We start from the raw sequence: 19,061 nt of genomic DNA on the forward strand, positions 1-19,061 counted from the left end.
CACTGCTGCAATGTGATGGATGAGTGCAACACACAGGAGGAACTGCTGAGTGTCAAGTTTATGGGAGCAGGAGAAGAGGAAGATATTCTTGTGGTGGTGTTGCCCTCGTGTGGTGAAAGATAGAATAGCTGTAACTTCCCACAAATGTCATTTGTACTTTTATAGCCTGAGGACACAGATTACTGTTATCAGTGGAAAACGTTTTGTGACTTTATTCCTGACAGACTGATGTTCTGAATCAGAGGGACAGACACCTAAATGATTTATTATATAGCCCAGGGCTTCAACTAAAGTACATATTGTGGTGTTATGATGAACATATACTTGAATTACTCTATCTTCATATAATTACAATATATTCAGATATTGTATATTCAGGCAAGCTGGTACAGGAAAGTATTGATTTAAGCATTTTTTGCTCAATAATTGTTTAATTTCTATTATAACACGCACATTTAAAAAACATATTCGCTATAAAAGGTTCTTGACTTCTTGAAAATGAATGCAACTTGTGGTGCTGTTTTAAAAATACTAAAATAAATTAGATGAATATATGACCTATAGAATTCACACTATCCAGAGATATTTTAAAACATGAAGTGTTAAGTAAAGTGTTACTTCCTAATTCTGTATATTCATATTTACCTGCTTATATTATAGAATGTGAGTCCAAGCCAGTTTCTCTGATATCAAGTATTTGCAACTAACTGACACAAATAGTCTATCAGGAACTACAGCTAAAACCAATGGGAATGTCATTAGTTTTGCAGATATTTAGTCAGAAAACAAAGAACTGGACAATTTAATATTTGACCTAATGATTGCAGTAAGTGAAAATTTAGAGGATCTACAAAGTTTTTACAGTTTATCCTGAGGGGAACATGAATGTCATGGCAATCCATCCAGTACATCACACAGTGAACCTCCTGGTGGTGCTGAAGAAAAAATCAGAGGATCATAAAAGTCACTAGGGTTCATCCCCTGGGCACAATGAATGCGCAAATTTCATGACACCCTTTACAATATTTCTAGATATTTCAGGAAAAGCAGACCAACAACATGGTGATCCCACAAATCCCACGAGTCTTATCAGAGCACTAAAATATACGGTGACCGTATCTATAGAACCATAAAGACAAATGGGTGACAGCTGTCAGACACAGGGACATTTATTTGACCGTACATCTTTCAGGTCAAAGTTGAACATTTTGTAACATACATTATACAGTATATGATGAGTAAACAGACGCCACCCTGGACTAAGGAAAGGGAGCCACTCCTTCCCTTTCTCCAAGAAACATTGTGGTAATGAGTGAGATATGTGTGTACAAAGAAAAGTCTTACAGAAGATAAATAAAACATTACAATGAAAGATATTCTTGAAAGCAAAGTTTTTAGATTTGTTCTGAGTCAGTTTCCTTGGTCATTCATTTTCAGATCACCTTTCTGTCTTAAAATTCTTTCAGTATCAGGTCTGTTGAAACTAGAAATTAAGCCTTAATATTAACTCATATTTAATATGTGCGAGAAACATCAGGCTAATTACACTTAGGTGTGTTCTTGAATATTTCCCCGGACCATGTAGATAGGTTCTACAAAGGAAGTTCTCTTTTTTCCCCCCAAACCTTAGTTATTTTAAGATGACCTTTTCTGAACAATTTAGCACTGAGGCCCTGTAACACCGTTACACAGTTTAAAAACAAGTATTAACTTGATACAGCAGAACCTGAGATATTGTCTTTTCAAAATCTGGCACCTGCACTACCCACAGTGCATCTATTTGGGTGTGTTATTCTGGTAGAAGATGAACAACCTCAACCTGTTAGCCCCAGGCAGAGATGACACCCTCAGTTTTTTCTTTTTTTAGACTTGTAGTCTTCAGATTCAGCCAACACTGACTCAAGTGGTATCACTTTATCAGGTTTAACACATTTAGATCTGGAGCCACATAAAGTTTTTTTGTCACTTACTTGGTAGCGCTCTTTCACACCACTTTAAAACTGTGGTTATGTGTACTCTGATGAGATTAAATAGATATAGTATGTATAGTATCTCAAAGTGGTTAAAGTGTTAGGTGTTTGTTCAGACCGTTGTGAACACATGCACATTTAGTTGCTTCTCCATTTAAGTGGCACAGATCACAGATAACTCTCTGATAAAGCCATCTGTTTATTTCTGTTTAGGTGTGAAACTGTATTAACACATGACATCACTTAATAAGCGCATACGTTTATCTGCATGCTGGTGTTAAGAGGTCTGGAGATTCTTGTACATTATCTTCATCTGCACATTTTTCTGTTCACCTCTTCGCTGTGTATTTATTATTGGTAGTATTAATGATATATATATTATCTTTTTACTTCCTTTGTCCTAGTAACCATTTCCATTTAGGGATCATGAAAGTTTTTCTGATTCTGGTTCAAACTTTTCTTAGAAGGAAGGCGTAACAAACTTCAGCTTCAGGCTTCTCCTCATTTCTGCAGAAACCGTAATTCCTGTTAGTGCCAGAGACTTGTATGAACTAGTGAGTGTGAGTTTTATGAGTGTGTGTGTGTGTGTGTGTGCTCTCTGTAGGTGTAGGTACCCCCAGTGTGCCCACAAGACAGTGAGGGAGCTTGCGCAAACATTTGATTCACCTACCTGTTCAGTCACATTACGTAACAGTTACTGAATCACACAGAGAGAAAAGTGCCTCCAGACACATTTATTTTGATACGTGACATGTTTTCAAGAAGAATGCACACATGCATTTTTTTTTTTACAAAAAAGCATATTATGTAAAGAGTGTTATAGCCCAGATATATGAGATACATTCCACAGATGTTCGTATATGTGGGGAAGCAAATAGTAGAATCTTTAAGACAGTGAGAGTTTTAAGGAAGTACACACCTCTGTGCCTCCCTCTCTTAAACCACAACATGTTGCAGCATGTGAGGCAGGACATGATTCAGTTTATCATGGACTGAGGTAACAGAGACAACTCAAAAGAGAGAGAGACGCCGTAAGAGCCGGACAGAGCGGACAGCAGCAGTGGGATATTAGAATCTGAGACACATCACAGAGAAAGACATCACAAAGGAAAAGGTCAGTCATTCTTGAATGTTGACAGGAAAACTCTCAACTTTTTGTTTTTCCAACCTCTCATTAACATTTTTCTTCAATCGCTCTGCTGGATTTTACTAACATCTGCCTCTTTCCTGTTCTCTTTTTCCATCTTAAAATAATAATTTACTTCTCTTGACTTCATTATTTACACCAGCAAGTTTTTTTTTTTCTTTTTATGATTCATTATTTTAACACTTGTGGACTACAAGCGAATCCATCTTTATTACTTTACTGGCAAACACAGTTTCTGGCAGGAACATGTGATTTACAGAGTTGTGTTGATTTTCAGACTTTTCCAAAAGTGCCTTAGGTTTTGTTTTGTTGATTTTGTACTTGAATAATTGTCAAAAAAAATCATCACATCACATTAAAAGTGTCTTTACTTCATTCCCATTTACCAGTTTCTCATGCAATACATAAATTACATCAAAGTTTTTTCTTCCTATTGCATTTTCCACTACAACAATATTTTTACGTGATATATTCACTGTAATTTTAGGTCATAAATGGCAAATCTTTGTGTATTTTGTGTATGTTTCCTGATCTGACAGTTCTGGCAGCCGTCTTGGAAAAACCTAATGACACCTGATTTTATTGAAAACTTCAAAGAGTTTTCTTGTAAAAAGTTGTAATGTCTGAAAAACAGAGCTCTCACCCAACAAACAGTGTGTTGCTTAGACTGAGCTTTCTGTTGCATTTCTTACTCGTGATGTAAGTCTGGCATTAATTCACTCTGTTTACTCATTCACTCTCATATAAGGCTCTTAGGGGAAAATAAACAGTTGGCTTTAGTGGGACCAGAGCAGTGAAATTAGGACTTAATCATGAAATAAGGACTTGATTTTCTTGTTCTCATGTGGCTTAAATGCTGTTTTGCACAGATTATATTGTGATATGATCAGTTTCTGATCCAATGATATTCTCTCTATGTCACTCAAGATTGATGTTTCTACTATGATTGCCATATACAAGTCAGAGATAGATACAGGGATGTGTTATTCCTTAAAGGTCAGCCTTCTGTGGCCTCTGCACTCTGTGGGACCAGTTTCCATGTGAAAGGACAGTGAGAAAGAATCTACAGAAGAGAGACAAATGAGGGCAGAAAAAAGAATGATTCAAAGACCGTGTTGAAATACTGCTCTTGTTTGACGCAGTACTGCTAATGTTTGGCGTGTTTTAGCATGCTGCCTCTACGTTGGAAGCACAATGTTGGCTACAAAGTCTAATGTGAATATTTTAGAGGCTGCGTCAGGGTGGCTGCCATCCTCTAGGTCTGTAAACTGCTTGTGTGCTACTAGTGAACAAATATTTTCTTTATCTTCAATTACTTGTGCACTTATTTTCCACAGAATATATCCATCTTTGACAAGCAGGTGTGCTCAGAAATTAACAGTCAAGCCCCCAACTTCTCAATAACTTGAATAAAATATTAGGTGAAAGAACCAAATCATTGGTACAATATTGTGATTGTGTATTTTCTATCACTATTTTCCTCTTTTTCTGCGATGTTTCATCACTGACAGTTAGAATTGATTTCCTTGTTCCTGTTCCATGTTCCTGTTAACTTTAAAGAAGAGACATAATGGCAGTCCACATCACGCACACATATAGACATTTATCAGAAATATGTGACAGCAGTTTAATCAAGGGTTGTCCAACACATAATTGAACATTTTTGAGGAACAAAAGAGATGAGAGGACAGTTTATCAGTCTCAAACTAGCCTTTTAAAAACATCAGGACAGAAAACAAGAATTAGAACATCTGCTTCCTTAGTTTTAATGATAAAAGTGTGGAGTGTGGTACAATCATAGGTACAATCAGTGTAAAAAGCAAGCCTGCATCTGCCATCATACACCAGTGATGGTGAGGTGAGATTCTTTATTCGTGAAGTTATGCAGAAAAGGAAAGAGATAAACTGTCATGCTATGAGCAGAGATTTCTATCTATCAGTCTACTTATCTCTCCCATACGGCAGTGGTATACAGCTTGCTAACAGTGACATAAAACAGGTTTCATATAGAGGCCCATTTCTTCCACTTGTGAAAAAAAGTTGGTGTTTTTTAGTTTCAGAATGACAAAATAGGAGTGAGATAGAAATATCACCACAACAATGGTATTACTGTCTGAATAGAAGAACCAAAATAAACCTTTTAGTTCTAACTTTGTCTCTTGCCCTCAGGATCAAACCTTCTCTAAGCATGACAAACGTCAGTACTCCCCCCCCACATTTGCCTGTCAATGCCACAACCATACAACCAGAGGATAGCAGTGTTGTGAGCAATGACTTCTCCACAGCCTTGGGCGCCCTCATCCTCGGCTTGGTCTTCCTCCTGGGCGTCCCTGGCAACTTCTTCATTGTCTGGAGCATCCTGGCACGCATCCGACGACGCTCAGTCACCACCATCCTCATCCTCAACCTGGCATTTGCCGATGGCTTTCTCATGATCCTCACCATCTTCTTCATCGTCTACCTCGCCAGGCAGACATGGGACTTTGGCAACATCATGTGCAAAGGCCTGTTCTACCTGTGCAACGCCAACATGTACGCATCCATCTTTCTCATCACACTGATGAGTGTGCACAGGCTGGTGGTTTTGGTGCTTCCAAGAAGAGTGTCCAGGATGGCCAGCAGGAAGGTTGTGAGGAGGGTGATCGTAGGCATGTGGGTGCTGGTGATGGTCATTGCTATCCCCTCGCTTGTTTTTCGGAACGTGAGAGAGGACAACGCTGAAATGAACAACGACAGACTGGTGTGTGCGCCCAATCACACTGAGGCTCGACATGTAAGTAAGCTTAAAAACTCTTTGCTTAAAAACCCCTCACAGTTTCCTGAAGCCCAAGGTGATGTCATCCAATCATTTGTTTTGTCCGACCAAATGCACAAAAACACCAGAAGATAAATGAACCTCTGGAGCTCTCTGCCAGCATAGACAAAGAGTTTGATAAATTTGAACTTCTGAACTCATGATTTGAACTTCTACAATTCAACAACAAGTCTGTGTGCTGATGATGATCATGAGATAGAATCAGAAGCTCCAGAAGAGGTAGAAAACTGACCTTACATTGAGACTCTTTTCATAAACCTGCAGTGGCAGCCTAAAGGTTAGAGATGTAAATTTGTCAGTCCAATCCCCAGACCAGGGGATTGACTTCCTCTTAGTAAAACTACCATGAATAAATAAAGGTTTAAAAATAGGAAGAAGAAGAAACAAGTTGTGATCACACTGACAAATCATCACTGTTTAAATCGATATTTAAATAATTTTTATTTACACATCCTGAACTTAATGCAGAGCAACATTAAGCTGGGCTAGCATCCAAACCCTTCCAAATTGTCTCACTGTCTACAACCACTAATTTCAGCTCTACTCTTGTCTTGTTCTGCCTTGTTTTGACAGATCCATTCATGCCTGCTGAAACCCATGCAATCATTACACATCTGTTTTGTTTTTTTTGTTATCCTCCCATATGCAGGTACGTTTTCAGTATGCCTTTGAGACAGTGGTGGGATTCATTCTTCCTTATGCAATCATCATAACCAGTTACATCCTTATCCTGAGACGCCTGAGGCAGACCAAGTTCCAGCGAAAGGTCCGCAGTGAGAAACTCATCCTGGCCATTGTGGTGATGTTTGGCGCTTTCTGGCTGCCGTACCACGTCGTCAACATGATACAGGTGTGTGGGGATATGTTCACGGTATTATTTATGATCACATGGAATCTGCTCACATTTCTGCTTTTAGATGAATGATGTGACCTTTTTAACGAACACAGTGTTTTGTTTTGTCCAAGGTTGCGGCTGAATGGTACTCAGAAGGATCGCAGACAAAAAAAATGTGAGTAAGAAAATATTTTCTCACAAAAATCTCAAACAAATATTTTCACTGACATTTGGTAGTTTTAATTTACCAAAGATTCACAAAACAATACTCTGAAAGGTTGTGACATTAGGTTTTATCCAGTGGTTTTACCTAATGTCACATATGGAGGAAACTGATGGATTTCCACACATTGGTTGAGACTAACATGCACTTTTGTTGAACAATTATTTTTTGTAACATTCTTATAAATACAAATGCAGACAAGATTATCCTGTGTGGTTACGTATTTCTTAGATGAAATACCGAGATGTTTGAATATAACTTTAATTTCATGTTTTGCAAACCCTAAATGTAACACCTGTTAGGTGTAGCTGTGGTCTAAAATGTCTAGTCATCTGTTTATCTGCAGATTGGACAACATCTCTAAGTCCAGTCGTGCAGTGACCTCAGCTCTGGCCTTCATCAGCAGTTGTGCCAATCCTGTCCTCTACACCTTCGCTGGAAAGTCCTACATAAAGCAGAATGGCTTCGCCTTCATGGCTAAGCTCTTTGAGGGCATATCATTGGACCAAACAGGAAACAAAAAGAGTCGGGTCATGGGTAAAGATACTGTGGGAACCAGTCTTGTTGACTCCGCAAACAGCACAGGGGGACAAAATGGGAGATGAACGTCGAATGAAACATGCAAAACTACATGTGGCATGTGCAGCTTTTGGTTAAAGCAACATTTGAACCTGACTTTTCTGTACTTAAAAAAAACCAAACAAACTCAAAGCACCAGCTTAGAGCTGAACATTAAGTATTTTGTTTTGTAGATACAATGTGCTGAAATATAAGTTTGACTGGAAGTCAGTGGTACAGCCAGAAGAAATGATATTGTTTGTTCCTGACCTGTAAATACTCTTTGTACATTTATATTTTATTACATTTCATGGCAGTGAAAGAGAACACACAATTTACAATTATTAATAACTACAACATATAGTACTGTATCTGCTTACAGAGAAATTCCACTGTGAGAAAAACACAAACTTTAATTCTTTATCAGGTAACTACTTACTTCAAGCCTCCTTATACGTTATCTAGAAGCAGTACATAAGCATTTCATTAAAGCTTTATAGCACACTATAATGTTTTACACAGCTGTTATTTTTTTAGGGATATTTTCATGTACAGTATTTGTCCACAATTCTGTTCTCATTACAACTGTTTTACTTTGTTATTTTCTGTTCGTGCAGCAGTCTCCACTTAAAGGTAGTTGTTGACAAATACATTAACACTTAAATCAGCTCACATTATCATGTGCTCTAAAACATTAAATTATTATGCACTGCTAAAAAAACTTTAAGGAGCTCAACTCCATCATCTGTGTACATTCCCATTTAAGGCCGAAGAGATTACCGAACCACATTTATCCAGTTCTTCGTTTAGATTATTGCATCATAAACACAGTCAAAATACATCAGTATCAACAGGGGCCTTCATATGGAAAACTCAAATCCATTCTTTAACTATTTGTTTAGAGCAGACCACTTTACGCTCTGTGAAATGTCTGGAGCTGGACTCTGACGTGTTGTAAAAGCTCTGAACCAACTTTATGGACCGACTGCTCCCAGTTTTCTTCTAAACTGGGCCAGTGTTCAAAATGAGAACATAAATGAAACCATGAAGCTCAAACTCTTAACCCCTGTTTTATTTACCACATTTTTCAGTTTGTCAATGAAATTTTTAAGTTTGATCACATAGTTTGTTTCATTTTCTGTAGTGTGGGATTTTTGAAAATACATTTTGAATTTGCACAATGTAAATCTCAGCTTCAGGTTTGAGTCAGTTTTAACACCATTATGCACTGATATATTGCTTTTCAAGCATTGTACTATAAAAAGTTGTAACATCTTTTTAGATATTTTATATTTTTGAAAACCTGTTGGATTATTATATTGCTTTGTTTTTGATTTAGAAAAAAAAAAAAAAAAAAAAAAAAGTTTCACTGTGCCATTTCTTTGACTTAGTAACCAACACCCAAGTACTGATGAACATATATTCTGCACTCAACTTTACAACCCCTACATGATCTACAAAAATAGAAAAAGGACACACTGTACACACTTTAACACTTATTTGGCTTTATTATGTATCTCAGTTCACTCCATGTCACAAGATGACACTACAGTGGCCACTTTAGATAAACCTGTGCCAGCTCCACCATAATATCTACATTTATGAAGTTTAAAAAGTTTCACAAATTACAGCTTCAAACATTGATCATAAAAGCAGACTTTATAGCAGAACAGCTGTGCCTTAATTGGACAGAGTATTTAATAAAAAAAAAAAAAAAAAAAAAAAAAAAAAGATCTTAAACATGTACATAGATTATAAATACTGGGTTTTAAACTGACATATCTGTGAACAAGGTAATAAAAATTAATTTTCAACTTGAACCTTTTAATTTACCAAATCCCAAACTGGGACGATCCAGCAGTGGTCTCGGTTTGCGCTGTGATCCAATTACCTGTAAAAAGTAAAACAAGGTGAAACCTCAGTAAAACTATAAGTATAATGCACCACAATTTACCAGAACCACAAACTACAGCCTGCAAACGTTTCACTAGAACAGTCATGAAGGTGGGATGTATTTATATACGTAGAAAACATGAATACATAGACTTAAACTTAAAGCCGGTTGTACAGTGTTGGATATTGTGAACTGATCAAGACGACAGATACTGACCTCATTTTATTAAACTATATCCAGGCCAGGCTCTGAAATACAGAAAGAAAACATGACAGGTTAGTTTAAACTTGCAACATGATGAGCGCTTCACTAGTATCGGATATTGTCAAACCCATCAGTGCAGTGAAAGAATAATCATGAGGTTCAGGTGAAACACGGACTCACATGCAACTCATCATTAAGGTTTGACTGTATAAATGTGACTTTATGTTCTTAACAGAACTTTCAGAAGGTTGATCTGCAGCTTAGAGGAGATGCAGATTTAAGCAGGTGTAAATTATGCTGGGAAATTTACACTAAATTACCAGTTTATTAGGTACAACTTGCAAATTCAGATTAATTACTCACTCACTTAAATAGTGCATCATTATTAATATGGGTTAACTTTATTGATCCCTATTGAAGGAATTTATAAGCTTTCCTGCAGTATATAAAGTAAGACTTAAGGATAAATCAAAATAGTCTGATTTTTCTGCAGAAACAATGTGCTGCACCAGTGGTTTGTCTTGCAACCCCCTTCAGTTTGGGGCCTTTGTCACATGTTTCCGATGCCTGTGAGTTAATACTCCACTACAGCGACATTTCCGCTCAACTTCTCAGGTACTTGTATCTAAATTGTTTAAAGACCCAAAGAGGAGGTGAAATTCTCCCATTTTTCGTAACAAATTCAAATAAAAGTACCTAAAATTGTACCTGAGTGCAGCAGCTGAGTTAATGTTTTTGTCTTTTTCCACGTGTGAAAGTAAATGTTTTTTTTTTTTTTTTTAAAGGGAGCTTATAAACCCAACACACCTGAGAGTGCATTAAGAGACTAATTTCAATCCAAATGCACCGTTCACTCGGACGCAGCCTGTTAATTTCCAGCTGTAAGTAGCTCATTTGTTAGTCACCATGAGGTCGCTGCAGCAGCGGAGCTAACAATGATAATCTGTGCGGAAACAACCGCAACAAACAACAGCCACTGGCAGGCACATAACTACACCAGCTGCATGTTAACAATGTAATCTGATAGAAAACCATGAACACATACCGTGGATGTGGGGTTAAAAACACGTGGTGGCTTTCGTCTCTCCGCCGAAACACGACCGACCTCCTTTACCGCAACAAGGAAGAAAGAGGCCGTTAATGAAGCTGAGGCGCAATTTATCTCTTTATCAAAACCACGTGTTTGCTGCTGTCCGCCGTCACTAAACAGCTTCCAGAAAGCTTCCGGGTCTGACTGCTGCAGAATAAATGAGCTAATATGACACTGAGGAATAAACATGCAGCAGAAACTGCATCTGATTCTCAGAGCATTTTTATTCCAGTCTCTATGGAGGTATTAGTAAATAATTATAAAACTTACAACGACAAATACACGGACATCATTCAACAGCATTGTTGTGCATTCAGACTACACTAATAAATAATAAAACAATAATATAACAACATTTATCAAATAAAACCTGAAATAAACAGAAACCCTGACTGTTCTGTTATTGTACTCTATATTCACCATTTTTAATAATTTATTTATATTTATATTTGTCATATATCTCGTTTGTAACGTTTTATTTGGTTCTGACATTAAATTAGCAGCTGAATTTCACAAATTTAATTGCTTTTTTTTATTCATGTATTGAAACCAATAAACAAATGGGACATAAATGTATCATTGTGTATGTGAAGGTAACCCATTTAAATGATTGGATATACAAAAAAAAACATTGAGATAAAACATTATTAAAACCACTATTCTCTAAATGCACACTCATGACTTAAATAAGTAAATAATAACAGATAACTGTGTAGATAACGGCTGCTGTGTTTAAATAAACCCGTGATTGAACGCCACCTGTTATTTTAAAACAGGTTCCCACAGACAGAGCTCCGTTTGAACTACAAAATGACGTAACTGCTGGATGAAGTACGGAACGCCGATTGGTCCAAAAGTGCTCAAACCAACTCATTGACAGACACAAGACAGAGCGGTGCAGTCAGAGACAAACGGTGTAACGTGTTGCGACGTTCAGTGATTTAATTCAGAAGTGGACTGAAATTTGGTAACCATGAGAGTCCTAATAGGTATGTGCGGTTTTAAAGAATTATATATGTATATATATTAAAAAACGTTCAGAAAGGTCAGTGTGACATAACGCTACCAGCTAGCTGTTAGCTGCCGTAGTTATAAAGGCATAAACTAAGTCAAGTTACGTGTGCATTGTGTTCGTCCAGAAAGTTATAGTAAAAGTAACGTGTCCGCCGTGTGACTAAACCTAGAAAACTGTCACTGTGTGGTTTAATTGTTATACAAAGCCTAAGTTTGCTCAACTAATGCACAGGAGTACTGTTTTGTAAGCATGCATACTACGCATGCGCACTACTATGGCTATCCTGTGCCTTCAGTGTGACACTTAATGTTTATTCACATTTAATTATGTACTGACGGGTATTTCTGTGGTATTAGCCATTCCGTTTATACCAGTGAGGATAGGTTTAGTAACAGAAACAGCTCTCTGATAAATGCGGTGTAGTTTTACAGCACTGCTAGATTCTCTGTGGTTCATCTGTTTGTTTATTTTTCTATATGTCTTCCTTGTAGGAGGGGGATCTGGGTTTGTGGGCCGTGAGCTGACTCGCCTGCTCAGAGACAAAGGTCACGAGGTTACAGTAATATCTCGCCAGTCTGGTCCAGGAAAAATAACATGGGTATGATCTTTGTTTAAGTCAGAGGAATAGTAAAGGGTGGGGAACAGGGTTGGTTTAAGAGCACCTGATTCATCCCAGCTACCGGTTACCATTATGCTGAAACATTGTGATTTTAAGTGACTCTCCCCTTTCCGCCATATTTCAAATCACTGTGCTTGTCTCTAAAAATCCAGTATCATGAATTAACTCCTGTACTTTTCCTTTTGTGCTCCTGCAGAGTGAGTTGGAGTCTTGTGGCCTTCCACCATGTGACGGTGCAGTAAACTTGGCTGGAGAGAATCTCATGAACCCACTACGATGGTAAGCAGCGAATAAACTAAGTCAACAACTGACAATCTTTGTATCATTTTCTCAGCTTATCAGTTCATCTTCTTATTTATAAAATTTCAGAAAATAGTGAAAAATGTCCATTGTAACTAACAAATAAACCAAAAGTAGTGGTCATTTAACTGTGCAGCTGAGTCTTGCTGTGGGTACTGGGGCCAGCTGTTTTAACGAAGCTGGATCTTAACCTATTGATCTGTTTTTATTTGCGGTTTCAGGTGGAACGAAAGCTACAAAAAAGATTTGTTCTCCAGTCGCATTGACACGACAAAAGCTCTGGCTCAAGCCATTGCTGCATCCCCCAGTCCCCCTCACTCCTGGGTGCTGGTATCTGGTGTAGGTAAGTCTCTGCCCAGTGTCAAAACTTTGAAATTCTCATATGCTGCTTGGGTTGAGGTTTATTATATGAATACACAGATAGACAAAATATATTTCTTTTCTTCGCTTTTCATGTTCACAGCTTGTTACAAACCCAGTCTGACAGCTGAGTATACAGAAGACAGTGAATGGACACCATTTGACCTCCTTTCCAAACTCGTCAAAGAGTGGGAGGCCTCAGCACTTCTTCCTGAGAATGTGGTGAAAACCACCAAACAAGTCGTCATCAGGCCTGGTACATAAAACTGCATATTTCACTTTAAATTACAGACAAAAATTCTGCAATTTGAGGAGGTAAAAATTTGAATGTTAATGGCCCGGACTTTCCAGATTTCCTGCCAGACAGTAAGACTTGGTTTTGATCAGTACATACAAATAATTTTACTGTATCTTGCAAAAAAGTAGGGATTAAAAAATTAAAAACAATGTGATAAAATGCAGTTTGTATCATATAATGAAATAAATTCAGCTGGAATAAATTATTATAGTTGATAGTATGAGCACCCAAACACAATCACATCCCTTTTAAGACATTCCCTGTTCTTCCTCCCTCCACCAGGGGCAGTGCTGGGTCGCGATGGTGGTGCCATGAAGCAAATGCTGCTGCCCTTCTGGCTCGGCCTCGGGGGCACTCTGGGGTCAGGCAGACAGCCGTTTCCTTGGATCCACGTCTCGGACCTGGCAGGGATCATTGCCCACGCCCTGGAGCCGCCTACCGACACTCCGTCCCCTTCACAGCAAGTGTTTAATGGGGTTGCTCCTGCGCTGAACACCAACTATGAGTTCACTAAAGAATTGGGCCGGGTTCTGAGGCGGCCCACCATTTTACCTGTGCCAGGCTTTGTCATGAACACCCTGATGGGCTCTGAGAGGGCTGTGGTCCTCACGCAGGGTCAGAAAGTCATACCAAAGAGGACTTTAGCGGCCGGATTTCAGTACAAGTACCCGGACTTGACCTCAGCCCTAAAGGAGATTGCTGGGAGTTAACAGATTTTGGAAGAATGTGTGCTGGCCTTCATATGTACTGTATCATGTATGGAATCATTAGTGTCAAAAATAACAATTGAACAAGAACTCAGGGTCATAAACAGGTAATGACACATTGCTGTAAATCCCATTCTTCAGATCTGTGGACTGCTTGGAAAATGTTTATGAATCAGGTTTTACAAAGTGCTTCTCTAAACTTTGATCAGTACACCCATAGTGTAATCATTCCTTCATAAACACATTCATTTAAACAACAGGAAGTAACTGTGAAAATCAGTGGTTCTTTTGAATTTTGAAGTCCCTCATTAAAAGGATGATATTTATTCAGATGGTCTCTTGGATTGACTTTTTCAAGTTAAGAAAACTGCAGCATGTTTTTTTTTTAGATAAAAAAACTGACTATGGTTTATTGAAGGTAGTGCACAGTAAGCTGGGTAAAGTACAGCAAAACGGAACTATGACTTTTTATTGAAGTAATCTCGGTAAGCACTCAATGAGTCAGTCCTTTATTAGTTCCCTTAAGGAAATGCTGAACTAACGGCTGATGAGTGCTTGGACGGCCGTCTTATTTCATTTTCCTGGGAGTATTTCATTAATCTGAAAAATGTGTCTCTTCCCGGCTGAATCATCACTCTGAATCACTCTGCTCATCCTCCTCCTCTTCCTCGACTTTCTGAATGATCGGCAGTCGATCTCCCCAGTTGCTGCTTCGAGCACAGCGGTAAATGTCTCTGATGAAAGAAAATGAAACACAATGTGTGAGTAGGGAGCTAAAACACCCTCCCCTGCCTTCCCAAAATATTTCAGACTTCCCTCCAACCCTCCGGTCCCTTTTCTGACCCCTCATTGCCAGTAATGTTTATACTGTCCCTTAGCAGTTCTTGAACAACATAAATCAAACCCAAGCTTTAAAAATGATGCCACTGCTAATGGGTTTGACAGGACGTGTGATGCAGGACTTTTACCTGCTGTGTTTCCGAGCAGTCACCACCATGTGTTGCAGCTGTCCATCAGGACAGCACATCTGACAGTGGACATGTCTTGTTCTACGCAGCACTGGTGAGATCAGCCGGGCCCAGTCCACACCTTCTGTTTCTGCCTCCACTTGTCCGTTCCGAGTCAGAATCAGGTAGCTGAACTTCTCCGTCTGACAACTATTGTGCTGAAAAAAAAAGAAGCTTGATATGAAATCTGTCTTTTTAAAAGTTAAAAACATAGAATTAGTTTTTCTTCTGTCAGTAACTGATATAAAACAAATGCTCTTGTGCACGGTAAATAATGTGTTTTACACAGAAAGGTCAGCATAAGCACTGATGATAACATGGCAGAGCAAAGAAAATTGCTCTACCTACAGATACTTTACACCGACTACTTGACAAATTTAAGTATGAAGGTATGGGAAGGATATCATGTTATAAACCTATTTCAAGTTTAAAAAGCTCAATAAACTGATCTGACACAATGTTAACTTAATCACAATTTTATAATATTTTTCAGGTGTGTATATCAGCTAAAAGTTCTGTAAAAATCACATAAAAGAACCTTGAGTTAGGATTTATTCTGTCAAACTTTTATTTTCCAGAGTCAAGAAAGAACTTTCATGCTTGAGTAACTAATATTTGCTTTTAAAAAGTGACACATGGCTGTAATCCAGAGTTGAGTTTTACCCCAGGCAGAGGAAGAGGGTGGTACTGCTGCTGGAAGTTGCAGGGAAAGGTCAGTGATCCAGCCAGTTTAGGACACGTCAGCTCATGCGGACACTAAAAAACCCAAACAAAAGAGAAAAGATCCAATAAATCTGTGACACTCGACTGGAGTTACAGCATGATATTTTAAAACTAGCTGGGATTTAAACGTACTGGAGCAAACACTGAAGCAGGTCTGGAGTCGTGGACTATCCTCTCTTGTTTCTGGAGATAGAGAACTAAAAGTTATCAGTCTGCTTCCAGTGTCAGATCATCTGCACAGCACTTACACTTACCAAAGTTCCCTATGAGGATTTTAAAAGTGCTATTTCACCAGCTGAATTTGAATACCTTTAATAAAGTGTCTCTGGCTTCCATAAGAATCTGATGGCCCTCTTTGGTCCCATTTTCTACCAACACCTGTAAGAAAAAATTAAAAGACTTAATAAAATATTATTAAATAAGAATGATACCAGAAAAGTTGTCAAGACAAGTTGCAATTTACACACAAAATGATGACAACAGGACCGCACATACAGTCCAAAGGATCACAGAAAACTGACAGTAAAGCACACATCACATCATCTAAACGGGAAGCGAACCAGATATGAGTTGGTCTTTCTCCACAGAGTGAACACTGACTCTTCTCGCTCCTTCATGTTGGGAAGCTCTGACAGGGTAAAAGCTGCGACTACCAAATCAAACTGCACCTGAGAGGAGAGACACAGCACTATCAGGACTCTTCATCATAAAGCTATGGAAACTGTCACATTAATTCTTTTTTTTAATTAAAAAAATGAATTCATAAAAATGTGGTTGGAAGCAGATTTTTGTTGAGAAAGATCACCACTGCCTAATCAGAAATAGAAACAAAAGAATAAAAGTTTCTTAGCCACTCCAACTTGCATACATCTGCGTAATAGTGGTTGTAGACTAATTATTCATGTGCCATGGTGTGAGGAAGAAAGAAATGTCTCTTTTTTGTCACATATACAGCAAGAACCTGAATTTTAATCTTTCTTTTGGAGCTCAAAATTGAAAATCTGGTCTTACCGTAGGAGACACGGGGAGGAACTGTCTGAAATAGACTTGCTTGATGTGAGGTTGAGCTTGTTCGTCATCACCTGCTCAGCAAAACACAAAAATGCTCAGAATGTCTGATGAGCTATTTGACAAACCTAAATCTAAAATGTATCAAATCTAAATCAAATCATAAATAAAACGAGTGTGTGTGCACCTTTGAGAAGTTGCTCTGCCAGAATGTTCATTGGTCCAGAGCTGTCCACACACACCATCTCCTTCAAAGAGTCGGCCCAGTACGAGTGTGATGCCCTGCAGAGACAGTGACTGGATTTATAGTATTGTAATTTAAATGAAAACTCTCTTTATGTTGCAGTTGTATTATGCACTAACCAGACAACTGTTCCCAGCCCAGAACCAAAATCCAGGAGAGACTGAGGGGCAAAGGAGGGATCTCTCTTCTTTATCTGGAATGATGGGAAAAAAAGACAAGCAGTCATTTAGGACATGTAATAGCAGAAATTTGACTCACTAGCACATTCAGCCATCATAATCTCATATTTATTCTGTCATTTTCATAAGCTTTATCACTGTAAGTCTATAAACAATGTTTTAGGTGATGTGGATGGACTAACTTTTTAAGAGAAATCCCAGTGTCATCATGTGAATTAACCTGTGATCTCCACCATTTTCTCATACCTCATTTAGAGCTCTCCTCGCTGCCGCATAGCCCCCGGCCAGCCGAGCCGCCATGTACACCACAGCGAACTCTTCATCATACCTGACAACACAAGACAGTGAGCTGTGTATAAACTCTACAGGATGCTCTCTCTCTCTCTACTTTGAAATTAGTTAAATTAACTGGAGCATTTCTGAACACACCCTTAGATAAAAAATTCATCAATAGTGTCGTTTTATAAAAGAACATGTAGGTAAAAGGAACTCTTACTTCATGGAAGTCCAATGATATGTTGTTCTTCTGAGCTCTGAAAACACTCTCCTTCTGATGCGGTCTGCAAGTGCTTCCTCATCTATATCTGCAATACATAGCACATTTTTTTGCCAGCTGCTTCATCATATAACCTCTTTACAGTTAATATACCTGTGCACCCTCTTTCACCCACCTCCTCTCTTCTGCATCGCTTTCTCCCACAGTTCTTTCTCCAGGCCTATAGCTTTCTTTCGCAGAGTTTTATCCTCGACCTTTCGTTTCCTGCTCCACAGGAAGTTAGTGAGTTTATGAGCGCGGTCAGTCAGCTGAGGCACCTCAGCTCCTACAGGTGGAGAGATTTGAGAGTCAACACAGCATTTTGACATTTAATTTCAAGACCAGCGAAGCTACAGAAATATCTGACATGTCAACTGACAGTCACAATCACAACTGAACATACTGAGAATAACTGACTGTGCAGCCATCTGAAGTTCCGCAGGTAGGCGCAGAGTTTTCAGGTTGGTCACACCTGGATGCTTCCTGTGTGGTTCTCCTTTAAGGAAATCTACCTGGGGCTGTGGTAGGGCAGCTGTGCTTATTCCCTGAGGAGGAAAAAATACTCTCTTTAAATTCTAGTGAGGTAACAGTACCCAACTTCATTCTGTTATAAGATTACAACAAAACAGAAGAGAAATTCCATTAGATAGTTTCAGACCCAAGACTTTTAGTATTTGATTTAAAATCTGCTCCATCTTTAATTTATCCGTCGTTCATATTTTATCCCTGATTTCTCCACTGATTAACTTAGATGTAGAGTTAATTTATCTATACATTGAGCCTCAAAGGTTTTAAGGGAGTTCACAAGGTTTTATCCCGTGAATATAGCAAACTGTTGAACTCAGTCAAGTTTCAATGAGTCTGACCTCTATAGCAAAGATGCTGCGTTCAATGCCACTCACCCTGTACATCATCTTCACGACCCCTGCTCTCTGACAGAGGATACGGGCACTGCAGCTCCGTGTTGCCATATTTTCGCAGTTTATACGGTATTTCTTAAGATTTATTTTTTTATTTTGACTTACAGCCACACCGCGACAAGCACGGGGTACCACATTAGCTCGCTTCCAATCCTCCAACAAAATATCTCCGACTACTGGTTAAGGCGGAACATTTGGGACTGAAATTGTGTTCCCCCCGTATAAGGGCACATACAGAGCGCTCACTCTGCGCTTATTTGCGGGTCCGACTTGTGACTTACTTTGCATAGATTTCGCATGAGTATTATAAGGACTAAAGTAAGTGAAGGTAGTAAAGACTAAAGTAAGTTAAAGCATATGTGATTAAATACATTTTCACGTTCAATTGTGCATCAGGTTTACGATAAAAT

General features: G+C 38.6%; 3 protein-coding genes and 1 long non-coding RNA gene across 4 annotated transcripts; 2 read left to right on the forward strand and 2 right to left on the reverse strand.

The window, feature by feature from the left end:
- Positions 1–2,927: 2,927 nt before the first annotated feature.
- Positions 2,928–9,288, forward strand: ltb4r2b (leukotriene B4 receptor 2b). The gene is made up of 5 exons (XM_018678132.2): positions 2,928–3,084; positions 5,287–5,890; positions 6,582–6,782; positions 6,899–6,942; positions 7,337–9,288. Exons 2-5 carry the CDS (start codon positions 5,306–5,308, stop codon positions 7,593–7,595), a joined length of 1,089 nt encoding a protein of 362 aa, XP_018533648.1. The 5' UTR covers positions 2,928–3,084; positions 5,287–5,305; the 3' UTR covers positions 7,596–9,288.
- Positions 9,289–9,310: 22 nt separating this feature from the next.
- LOC108884298 (uncharacterized) lies at positions 9,311–10,859 on the reverse strand. The gene is made up of 3 exons (XR_001961026.2): positions 10,692–10,859; positions 9,659–9,690; positions 9,311–9,439 (listed from the first exon to the last, which is right to left on the reverse strand). It is a non-coding gene; the product is annotated as an uncharacterized LOC108884298 (long non-coding RNA).
- A 713-nt stretch (positions 10,860–11,572) lies between these two features.
- sdr39u1 (short chain dehydrogenase/reductase family 39U, member 1) lies at positions 11,573–14,365 on the forward strand. Its single transcript, XM_018678128.2, has 6 exons — positions 11,573–11,725; positions 12,243–12,349; positions 12,567–12,649; positions 12,892–13,013; positions 13,134–13,286; positions 13,611–14,365. Exons 1-6 carry the CDS (start codon positions 11,710–11,712, stop codon positions 14,036–14,038), a joined length of 909 nt encoding a protein of 302 aa, XP_018533644.1. The 5' UTR covers positions 11,573–11,709; the 3' UTR covers positions 14,039–14,365.
- Positions 14,366–14,473: 108 nt separating this feature from the next.
- On the reverse strand, positions 14,474–18,827 carry mettl17 (methyltransferase like 17). Its single transcript, XM_018678127.2, has 14 exons — positions 18,634–18,827; positions 18,135–18,276; positions 17,868–18,017; positions 17,693–17,780; positions 17,443–17,524; positions 17,137–17,210; positions 16,961–17,055; positions 16,777–16,847; positions 16,326–16,433; positions 16,075–16,143; positions 15,898–15,948; positions 15,706–15,798; positions 15,004–15,200; positions 14,474–14,769 (listed from the first exon to the last, which is right to left on the reverse strand). Exons 1-14 carry the CDS (start codon positions 18,700–18,702, stop codon positions 14,667–14,669), a joined length of 1,392 nt encoding a protein of 463 aa, XP_018533643.1. The 5' UTR covers positions 18,703–18,827; the 3' UTR covers positions 14,474–14,666.
- Positions 18,828–19,061: the final 234 nt, after the last annotated feature.

This window comes from Lates calcarifer, linkage group LG4 (assembly GCF_001640805.2).
Source record: "Lates calcarifer isolate ASB-BC8 linkage group LG4, TLL_Latcal_v3, whole genome shotgun sequence".
Lineage (NCBI taxonomy): Eukaryota > Metazoa > Chordata > Actinopteri > Centropomidae > Lates > Lates calcarifer.

Excerpts from the sequence above, each read along its gene's own strand:
- mettl17 (XM_018678127.2), bottom strand. The coding sequence starts at position 18,702 with ATGGCAACACGGAGCTGCAGTGCCCGTATCCTCTGTCAGAGAGCAGGG. Across the intron at positions 18,277-18,633 it reads TCGTGAAGATGATGTACAGG|GGAATAAGCACAGCTGCCCT; the intron begins GTGAGTGGCATT and ends TTTCCTCCTCAG. Across the intron at positions 16,434-16,776 it reads TCCTCCCCGTGTCTCCTACG|GTGCAGTTTGATTTGGTAGT; the intron begins GTAAGACCAGAT and ends CTCTCCTCTCAG.
- ltb4r2b (XM_018678132.2), top strand. The coding sequence starts at position 5,306 with ATGACAAACGTCAGTACTCCCCCCCCACATTTGCCTGTCAATGCCACA. Across the intron at positions 6,783-6,898 it reads ACGTCGTCAACATGATACAG|GTTGCGGCTGAATGGTACTC; the intron begins GTGTGTGGGGAT and ends GTTTTGTCCAAG. Across the intron at positions 6,943-7,336 it reads GGATCGCAGACAAAAAAAAT|ATTGGACAACATCTCTAAGT; the intron begins GTGAGTAAGAAA and ends GTTTATCTGCAG.
- sdr39u1 (XM_018678128.2), top strand. Across the intron at positions 12,350-12,566 it reads GTCCAGGAAAAATAACATGG|AGTGAGTTGGAGTCTTGTGG; the intron begins GTATGATCTTTG and ends GTGCTCCTGCAG. Across the intron at positions 13,287-13,610 it reads ACAAGTCGTCATCAGGCCTG|GGGCAGTGCTGGGTCGCGAT; the intron begins GTACATAAAACT and ends TCCCTCCACCAG.